At 36.4% G+C, this 11156-nt stretch overlaps 1 protein-coding gene across 3 annotated transcripts in view; it reads right to left on the bottom strand.

Annotated features, from left to right (window-relative positions):
- Nucleotides 1–11156, bottom strand: part of ICE2 (interactor of little elongation complex ELL subunit 2) — a 73921-nt gene that overhangs the window by 29103 nt on the left and 33662 nt on the right. For all 3 annotated transcript variants that reach the window (XM_012000277.1, XM_012000276.1, XM_012000275.1), the window contains 3 exons: nt 7647–8640; nt 6770–6945; nt 2036–2165 (listed from right to left, as the gene is read on the bottom strand). In XM_012000277.1, the coding sequence (XP_011855667.1) occupies nt 2036–2165; nt 6770–6945; nt 7647–8640 (1300 nt within the window). The remainder of the gene's footprint in view (nt 1–2035; nt 2166–6769; nt 6946–7646; nt 8641–11156) is intronic.

Genomic DNA, 11156 nt, shown 5'->3' with positions numbered 1-11156 from the left:
CTGAAGTTTTTACAGGGAAAAGATAAAAAGAGTACTGCAACTAGGGAAAGTGGGGAACATGTTTATAGCAAAGCAAAGCGAACAAACAAATCACAAGGGTGTTTATTCTACTGGAAAAAGAGACTATAAGCTATAGAATTGATTCTCAAAGTGTGGTCCCTAAACTAGCAGCATCAGTACCACCTCAGAAAGTCTCAGGTCCCAGTACAGACCTAGTAAATCAGACACTCCAGGGTGGGGCCAGCAATCTCCACTTTTACAAGCACTTCAAGTGATTTTCTTGAACATCTTCCTTAAATTAAAAGGGTATTATAACAACATTTAAAAAAACTCAAAAACTCAGATGTTTTTAAAATAGTATTTTAAAACATATCGCCCCCGCATACCTACACCCCACCAAAAAACCCCAAACAAACCAAAATCCCACAACCATACAATATATGCTTTTCACCAAACACTTGGCACAGAAGCCAAAAATACTATCCCAGTACATTGAAATGAAAGGCTTACAAGAGGATAGGATTCACAGAGAATAATCAGCAGTTAGGATTACTTAGGATTTTAAAAAATAATTAAGATGAAGTAATCCACACAGTTGACGTTAAACTGTGCATTTAAAAATGAAACCTTAAATTTTTTTTTTTTTGGTCATGAATCTCTGTTCTCTGTCAGTACTTTAAACAAAATTTCACTCATAAGTTTTTATTTGGTCCTTTCCTAAAATGATGTGGCTGGCAAATTGCATTCAAGTAGCTAACATTGAGATTGTGAGGTCTTTGGAGGAACACTGAAATTCTGGTTATAGACTGAAAATTACTACAAAAACTTCGAGTATATTTATGAAGGAAGAGGAGGGAGGCAGCATATCACCAATTAGTGCATTTAGCTACTTCCTTTTTTGAGTTAAGCAGAAAGAATCAATTATCTACTTAATACTCTCATAAAACATGAAAACAAAATACTGATTAACCAAAACAGGAAAAACATTTTAAGTGAATAACGTTTCCTTAAGAAACACACCCTCATAGCATTTATTACATACAAGCAATCAAGCTAAGCACTATAATACAAAATTTTATTAGACTCAATACAGAATTTTATCAGACTCTGACCTTAAGCTGTTTACTGTCTAACAGGAAGAAGGGATAGGTGTTAAGAGAGAACAATAAAGTACAAAGTAACAATTCACAGAGAAGTAAAAGACCGCACTGAGAGATCAAAGAAGCAAAAGACTACACAGAGGAGTAGTCTGAGATGATTAGGAGGGATTGAGATTTATGGGATGCATTGAGATGTTCGATACTGGACATTCCAGTGGGAGGAAATACTACCAATAATGACTAGTAAGTAATCTATTATGTGAGGATGTTAACTGTATATGAACTGAGCCAATGCAAATTGAATTCCAGCCTAATCCCCATGCCCCAGAAAAACAAAACAAAAACAAAGGAAAAAGTTATTTCATCAAAATATTTGAGGTTTTAAAAGCAGTGTCGTTATAAGAAAATTTCAAAATAAATGTATAGATCAATAGTTAACCAATTAAACAGTACCCTTAAAAGAAGCTTGTTTTAGAAAACAAATGTATATTTTTGATTATACTATTAAATAAGTGTTTCTAAAATAGGTCAGCATGGTAGGTCATCCCTATAATATCACAGCTCTTGGAGGCTAAGGTAGGAGGATTGCTTGAGGCCAGAAGTTCAAGACTAGTCTGGGCAACATAATAAGACCCCAACTCAATAAAAAACAAAAAAATGAGCTGGGCATGGTAGCACATGCCTGCAGCCCCAGCTACTTGGAAGGCTGCAGCAGGAGGATCACTTGAGGCCAGGAGTTTGAGGTTACAGTGAGCTATGATCACATGACTACACTCCAGCCTGGGTAACAGAGTGAGACCCTGTCTAAAAATAAATACATACATACATAAAAACTAAAGTAAAAAAGTGCAGAATAGAAGTATTCATAATTGAATTTACAAGTATGTAATTACAAGGAAATTAAAAAGGAGAACAAAGACTTTTGTATAACTTACCAACATAAAATGAGCTGTTGGAATGCAATAAACTTTCAGTCCATAAGCGACAAAGTTCACTTTCAGTCAGAGCTTCGACTCCATAACAAGCTTGATACTCTACTTTTGGTAGTACATAAACTGGAAATTGCTGCAATGCAAGATTATACTTTTTCAAAGCTCTACTAATTTACTATTAATAATAAATACATTTGCCTATCCAACTTTGCCACTTTCAGAATGCTTTCAGGTAATCTTATTTCATCCTTTCAGTTACAGCAGGATTCACACTGTAAGATGGATACATTCAAGCCTGATGGATAGAAGAATGTTTGGTGCCAAAAGTTGGATGGATAAAAGAGATCTCTCCTCACCATTCCCATTTCTGACCAAAATTGACATACCTCCCCACATAGGCAAGGTTTGATTTGTCAGGAAATGTGAATGACAGCAGAATCCTTGCAACAGAGCCTATCATACATAGTTGCCCAAAGGCTCAAAGCTAGATGCTGGGAAGGACTGACTTTTTTACTAGTCATTCTCAAGAGGATAAAAAAGGTAGAATTTTTTTGCTCCTTTAAAGCATGAGTCATACTGTCTCAGGCTCAAATACTCTGAGCAGCTTGTTTCATCCTACAAATGAAAGAGCAATAATGCCTACATTAAAACCTGTTTGTCATTATCTTCAATTTAACGGCTTTATTTCAGACATGAAGTATCTGACAAATTATCCATCCAAATTCACTGGTCAGGACACTACATAAGTAAAATGACTGTACCTATTACTGGTCTAAGGGAGCATAAGCAAAGAAATACATGTTGTTCACTGTGCTTATGCTATATCTTCAAAGAAAACTCTGCTCTTAACAGGAGTCTATTTCCAGTTGCAGAAAGAGAAACACATGATTTAAGGTACTTAACTTGCACTGATAAGGCTAATTAGTACTTTTGAAATTATACTAAGATGTTACCATTTGCAGATTTGAAAATATTTCATAAATATTTCTTAAGTCTTGAAAGAGTGGGCTTGGCACAATGTTGGTGGTAAGAATGATTCAAATCCACTAATATTTTTGTTATCAACAGTAAGTGCGGTTTCATGTGATTGCCCCTGAACTACGTGCATGTGAGAAATCTGGTGATCTTGTTAAAATGTAGAATCTGGGGTAGAGTCCAAGGTTTTGCATTAATAACAAGCTATTGTTTCAGGGACCATATTTTCAGGAGGTAAGGCCTCCAGTGTGTCTTCTCAATTAAAAACAAAATTAAATGGGATTAGGATAATTTTATCATTAAAAGCATTTTACTATATAATCTAGCAAATGGTTATCTGTATATGATTTAGTCTCTCATAACTTTAGAGCAAATACAAGGTCGAGATAAAGAAATTTGCTCAGGCTAGGTGTAATGGCTCAAGTCTGTAATCCCAGCATTTTGGGAGGCTGAGGTGGGAAGATTACTTAAGGCCAGGAGTTCAGGATTAGCCTGGAAAAACTAGCAAGACCCTGACTCTATAACAAATTAAAAAAAAAAATTAGCTGGGCATGTGGCACAAGCCTACAGTCCTAGTTACTCAGGAGGCTGAGGTGGGAGAATCAGTTGAGCCCAGAAGTTCAAGGAAGCAGTAAGCTATGATCATGCTACTGCACTCCTGCCTGGGCAACAGAGCAAGACTCTTGTCTCTTTTAAAAAAAGAATGAATGAAATTTCCTTAAGGACACATAGCTAGTTTACTGCAGAGTTAAGAAAAAAGTTGACTGAGAAAAAGGATCACATTTCTGGATCAGAAATGAGTAACAGAGTTAATTCCATATATTTTTTAAAATTTAAAAATATGTATTATTTCTGAAAAGCAAATACTTTGGGAGATTTTCTTTGATAAACTACTCTATCTATAAAACCAAGTCCTAAAACCAGTTTTAATTTCTGTATGTATTCTACTGCCATCTCCAGGAAGCCAGGGGAAAAAAAGGCCTGAACATTTCATCTTTGCTTAGTATCCCAAAATTGAAGTAAAAATGTAAGGATAATCAGCCGGGCGTGGTGGCTCAAGCCTGTAATCCCAGCACTTTGGGAGGCCGAGACGGGTGGATCACGAGGTCAGGAGATCGAGACCATCCTGGCTAACACGGTGAAACCCCGTCTCTACTAAAAAAATGCAAAAAAAACTAGCCAGGCAAGGTGGTGGGTGCCTGTAGTCCCAGCTACTCGGGAGGCTGAGGCTGGAGAATGGCGTGAACCCGGGAGGCGGAGCTTGCAGTGAGCTGAGATCCGGCCACTGCACTCCAGCCTGGGCGACAGAGCGAGACTCCGTCTCAAAAAAAAAAAAAAAAAAATTTAAGGATAATAAAATTTTCATACTATAAAAATAAAATTTACTATTTTTTTCCCTTGATAAGTGGCTCCCCAAGTAAATGTTTTTCTTGGTTCTGTTCCAATTGTTCACATAAAGCACTTAGGATACTTGGTTAACTGAGACAGACAGTAATAGATATTATGAAATCATCCAAAGTTCCTGGGTGTGGATTTCATAATCATGTAACGAACTCAGAAAATTCTGTTTTATCTTGTGGTTCAAATTAGCTTCTTTATTATTCTTTTGTTTTGACATGGAGTTTCACTCTTGTTGTCTAGGCTGGAGTGCAATGGCACAACCTCAGCTCACTGCAACCTCCACCTCCCGGGTTCAAGGGATTCTCCTGCCTCAGCCTCCCGAGCAGCTGGGTTTACAGGTGCACCACCATGCCCGGCTAAGTTTTGTATTTTTTTAAGTAGAGATGGGGTTTCGCCACGTGGACCAGGCTGGTCTTGAACTCCTGACCTCAGGTGATCTACCTGCCTTGGCCTCCAAAAGAGTTGGGATTAGAGGCGTGAGCCACTGTGCCTGGCCTAGACTCTTTATTTTATCCCATCACTTTAGACTGGCTGATGTTTTAAGTTCTCCTTTAAAGTGCAACTCTTATTAAGCAGAGTTTTGGTAAGGAAACATAAATGATACTGGAAACTAAAATGACAACTAAAATAATTGAAGAACCAAGGAAAAACAAAGAAGAGATGAAGTTCTTGGACAGCAGAGGTTGAAGAGACTTCTAAGTATTTCAAAGCTCTATTTAAGTAAGTTGGTTTTTAGGTAGGAAACACTGATGGGGGATGTAATTTTACCTAACTAGTTTAAATAGTACTACTTACAACATTTTCTTTTTTCTCTTTTTTTGTTTGAGACGGAGTCTCACTCTGTTGCCCAGGCTGGAGTGCAGTGGTGCGATCTCGGCTCACTGCAAGCTCCGCCTACCGGGTTCACACCATTCTCCTGCCTCAGCCTCTCGAGTAGCTGGGACTACAGGTGCCCGCCACCACACCTGGCTAATTTTTTGTATTTTTAGTAGAGATGGGGTTTCACTATGTTAGCCAGGATGGTCTCGATCTCCTGATCTCGTGATCCACCCACCTCAGCCTCCCAAAGTGCTGGGATTACAGGCGTGAGGTACCCCGCCTGGCCCAGTTATTCTTTAATATGATACAGTAGTCAGGAAGTACTCCACAAGGATCAATACTAGAACATCACTAGTCTGGATTCACCTGATCCCTACCTCAAAACACACTGACATTCAAAGTGGTCAGTGATGATTCTTATTGGGCAGTAAGTTAGGTAACAAGAGACAGAGACACCAAAACTTGTTTTTTCAAATGTGTACTGTGACAAATATATACAACAGAAAAAATCCTCAAGAAAAATTAAAGGAAACACACTTTAATATTACATACTCAATTATAATATAGAAGATTCTCTTTATCAGAATTCAGCAGTCATACACAAAAAAATGCAAACTAATCTGAAAGAGAATTTCAAATACGAAAAATTATTAAAAGAAGTAATTACTCAAATTGCAGTATACATTTTTTTCCTGAGGAAAATATTTATATCAAACCCAAAAGAAACAACAGGGAGAAAAAGAAAGGAAGAGATTTGGTCTTCTAACAATCCTGAAAAGACCTTAAATGTGTGTGAAAGGCCATCTTTCAAAAGTTCTACTTGGACTTCTAAAGTAAGTCAAGAAAGAGCCCCAAAGACAGACAGAAAAGAGCTCGAGTTCGCATGTAATAACGGAAATCCAAATTCCCAGAGAAAACAGGAATATATGTGCCAATCTAGATGTAATCTATGATGATGCAGTTTTTTATAAAGTTTATACAGGTGGAGTATCCCTTATCTGAAATGCCTGGGACCAGAAGTGTTTCAGATTTTGGAATATTTACATATACATAATGAGATATCTTGGGGACAGGACTCAAGTCTAAACACAAAACTCATTTATGTTTCATACCCACCATATACATAGAGCCTGAGGGTAATTTTATACAATATTTTATATAATTTTACAAATGAAACCAAGTTTTGACTGGATTTTGGACTGTGACTCATCATATGAGGTCACGTGTGGTGGAATTTTCCACTTGGGATACCATGTCAGAGCTCAAAAGCTTTCAAACTTCGGAGCATTTTGAATTTTGGATTAGGGCTGCTCAATTTGTATATTCCAAGCATGAATGTTACCAGCATTTATGGCTACTATATAGAAACACTTTCCCTTATTAAAATTGATCTCAGTATTTTAGTAAAAAAACAAAAAAACAAAATTCAACCTGAAGATACTACTAAGAGTGCTCAGCAATTTAAACTTCATAGTAATGGCATGTTAAGTATCTGTTGATTATTTACGTGATCACATTCTAACTCCACGAATAACAACTTACTCTTCTGATTTTCTTCCGTTTTTTAGAACGTGGTCTTGTCTCTATCCTTTGGACACTGCAGCGTACAAGTAACAACAGGTCTTGCAGGCTAAATAACTTATACACAAAATTTCCTTCCTGAGGAGCTAGGTATTCCGATGTATCTTCAACATAGTCCTGAAGTTCATACGGCAAACCTTTAAAAATAGTATTTCTCATTTTTAAAATATATTAGCTCTTTACCCAGCATAATCAAGGATATAACAATTCAATTACCTATTTTAAAACTTCTATCATCTTTAATTTTCTACTTCTCTGCCTAATGGACCTTCACACTATTACCATTTCTGTTTACTTTTACTGGAACTGCAGTAAGAGCTGAAATCCTAGCTTTAAGGTTCTTCTCCTTTTAACCTTCACGACGAACTTTAGGCAAAGTATAAATTCGTGAGACAGCATACAATGTGAGAAAAGAAAAAGAGTTTAAAAAGAAATGCTATTCCTAATCTAGGCAGAGCTGAGGAGCAGATTTCACAAAACCAAAAAGTATAAAACTGCAGTCCAACACCAAGTATAAATAATTTTTAAATCAATCAATGTTTATGATTATTCTGGATGCACTTACCCTTCATCAGTTTGACAAATCACTTTACTATAGCTTAGCAGTCACTGTACATGTTACATAAACACAAGTCACAAGACCCATACGCCTTTGTATACATATCTAGAGAGGACATTTTGGAAGCTGAAATACTGATCAATAGACTGAAAAAATGAATTATCAATGACTATATGACAATTACAAAACAGGTTGTAACAAAGTAAAGGAATGAGGGAGAAAAACCTAAGGAAAAAGAACAAGTAAAACGCTGTAAGCTCTTTGTAAATATTTACTTACGTCCTTTTGGCTTCTGAAATGCAGAAGGCCATCCAGATTTCGGCCAACTAGAGGAGTCTGAAGGACCAGACAATTGCTCAGAAACAGAAGGCTGTTTAGAATTTTCTAAATTCATTAAGGGCAATTCGGGTACTTTTCTGGAAATTGGCTTTAAGAGCTCATCCTGCATTTTTAAAATCTCTCCAACTGGATCAAATTTTTTATATACTCGTTTGATAGGTTTTTTTAAAACACATGACTCTTCTGGACTACAAGCACTATTAGTCTGCTTTCCTACAGAAGCCTGTCCTGAAGAAGAATTTGGACTAGCTGGTCTAGAACTTAAGTTAGAACCCACAACAGCTGTCTTTCCATCACTATTATTTTTACACTCTGTATCAATGATTAAACACTCCTCATCTGTATCACTGCTGCAGAGAACTGTATCTTCAGTTTTAGCTGCTTCTGATCGAACAGTCTTTTCCTTTGAGCTGTCTAGGTTTTCCAGAACATTAGGTCTTTCACCATCAGCATGTACCATATGTACAGTCATATCATTTTTATTAGAAGTTTCAATTTCCTGAGAATTTTCTAACTGTAAGGCATCAGATGTTTTCAAGTCACTATCTTGCATCAAAGGCTTGTCAGAATTTGATACCTTTTCACATGATTCAAATCCCTGATCATCTTTATTTTTGCACTCCTCAGGGCCACCATCCATACCAGTGACCAGCTGTTTCTCCTTTTGCAATTGTTCCATGAGAATCTGAGATAAACTTCTAGAATTAGCAGAAATGTCTGGTGCACTTGGTGCCACAGTTGTAGTTCCTGCTTTGGGGGCTGTAGGAGCATCTGTCATTTTAGGTACTGTGGAAGTACTGGCTGGACTTGGTGAGTTTGATGCTTTGGTGGTGGTTACTCCAAAAGTTTCAAGTTCTGTGACATCATCATCAAAATCCAGATACAAGTTTTCAAGACTCTCAATTTTTCGGCACTCATTGACTTCACAGGACATCTTAAGTAAATAAATTGGTAAAGTATTAGTAAAAATTTCAAGCTACCCTACCTATCTCTTAATGTCCCTATCCCTCTCATACATACTTCATGCTCTTTTAAAGTAGAAAGAAAAGTCTAATGGTTATAAAAGGTTCTTGCTTAAGATGACAACAAACTACTGCCAACTATTATTAACCTTATCTTCCCATTGAAATGTTCATGATAACAGGCAAATTTGCCAAGTTGTAATAGCACAAGAAATGGAACATTTACGAACTACTACATCTCAAGAGGAATTTCAACTAATCAAAAAAAAAAAAAAATAGACAAGACCACAAAAAAGAAATGTAGAGCCAAACGGGAGGTAGATTTTCATTTATGTCTACTCTATAGACTCTTGCAGAGACACTTGGTCTTAGCTGACCAGGAGGAAAGTCCCCCTGCCACTGTGAGGGCGCTGCTTTCTAATGCGGCCAGAGAAGTGTTGCCAGCTTCTGGTGCACCCTTAGTATCAACCAGTGACTTTCTTTCCACAACTACTCAGGGAAAACAACTCTCAGCAATAAAAGATGGGGCAGAAATGGACAGAAGGTGGTTTATTGTATTCTGAGACATGAAGTCATAAATGTTGTTTTTCATGTGCTGTTTTGGTAATGGAAAAACTATACACAGCTTTAACTTATTCAGGAATACATTGTCCCCTCTACAAGGAGACAAGTACCAGAAGATCTCTCTTCAATCTGACAGAGCACTTTAAATACCGTAGAAATTTGGTAATTGGTTATGTACATCCACTAGCCTTACAGTGCAGGATTTCAGAGAAGGGTTCTAACAGCCATCAGTAGTGAGTAAGAAAGATTAACTCAGGTAAGTTACTTAACCTCGCTGAACTTCAACTGCCTCATCTCTAAAACAGGTATAGCAGGGGCATCTTCTTGGATTTGTTCTAAAGATTAAGTGAGAAATTATATATAGAAAATCTCTTGGCATAGTGCCTGTCACATAGTAAGTAACCTCTCAGTAAATGGTAGCTAGTGAATGGTAATTCCTACTAAAAGACTACCAAATTCAGTAAAAAAGTAAAATTAAACTATATGCTGCTTACGTGAGGCATTCCTACACAAAAAGGTTAAAAACAAAACAACTACAGATGCCATCAAGAGATAAAAAGAGGAAGAATAGCAGTGTAAGTGTTAGACAAAGCAGAATTCAAGGCAAAAAGCGTTAGATAGAAAAGGGAGAAATGCTAGTTTGAAAAAAGAGAAAATCCACGGTAAACAGATAGTGGTCATAAATTTTTATTACATAAACTGAAAAATAAAAGAAAAATTTGACAGAAATATAATTATACCAGGTCAATGAGATACTGTCTCTAAGTAAAAAATAAAAAAATACAGAAGGTATGAATAATATTAAATAATGAGAATATATATGAAAGATTGAAAATATATATGTAAACAGATTACAAAGATAAACCTTTTCCCTTCCCCCAAGAATCCAAAGGGCATTTCAAAAAATGGACTATAAATTAATATACAAAGAAAATCTCAATATAGACCAAAGCAGAATCTGATAAAGTCTTATTCTATGTTCAGAAGGAAATAAAATTAGATATCATTAAGAAAAATGTTAACAAACAATAAACTCAAGCACTTGGAAATTTAAAAACATTCCAAATTGTTGGACTACAGAAATCAAAATAATCACAGAATACTTAGCAACAAAAATTCGGCTAATAGACATTAAGAGGTATAATAATTTGAGGCTACAAAAAAATGCATTATTCTCCTCTCATTTTTAGTTACTTTCCTAGGTGTTTGAAGACACCTGCAATGTAGAAAAAGCATTTTACTCCAAGTTCAGGGCCTGAAAACTCAGGCTACAATCTCAGAGAAGGCTCATTTACTTCTGCTTCACCCTGACTCCTGAGGTGCAGCCCCTTTGGGGTCCAGGCCCTTGGTGGAAAACTGAACTTTTCCTTTTATCCCTCTAGTCTTATGATGCTGCCAAAAGCACAGTTCATTTTCTTAGTTGCCTCTTCAGAAATGGCAAATATAATCCAAGGCAAAAATAACCCTAAGTAATAGGCTGACCTTCTAGGAATCCTGTCTTCTTCAGTACCTCAGCCCTACAATTCCTCACTATCTTGTTAGCTTTTTCATGCTTCTAAGACAGATATTTTAATATCTGTCCAGCTTTTTTAGATGTCATCAATAAAAGGAGGGTCCCAATTACCTGGCCTACCATTATTGAAAGAAGCCACTGTCAATTTTTATCCTTCCTCTACCTCATGTTTCTTCTTGTTACTGCCTGACATTCACCTCAATATAAGTTGTAGGCAGAGTTTTAAAAGTAAAATGTGTAAGAAGAAAACAAAAGTTAAAAGTGCTTTATGACATGTGTATCATAAAAATATAAAAAGGCAAATGGCAAAGAGAAAAACATAAACAAATATAAAAACCAAAAGGCCAATATCCTTAAAATTGTATGAGCTCTTAAGTACAATAAAAATATTTCTATATTTTAAACTTTTGT

The sequence above is a fragment of the Mandrillus leucophaeus genome, unplaced genomic scaffold (assembly GCF_000951045.1).
Source record: "Mandrillus leucophaeus isolate KB7577 unplaced genomic scaffold, Mleu.le_1.0 Scaffold623, whole genome shotgun sequence".
Classification (NCBI taxonomy): domain Eukaryota; kingdom Metazoa; phylum Chordata; class Mammalia; order Primates; family Cercopithecidae; genus Mandrillus; species Mandrillus leucophaeus.
Note: the sequence above shows the minus strand (reverse complement) of the source record. Positions and strands in the feature narration are given on the sequence as shown.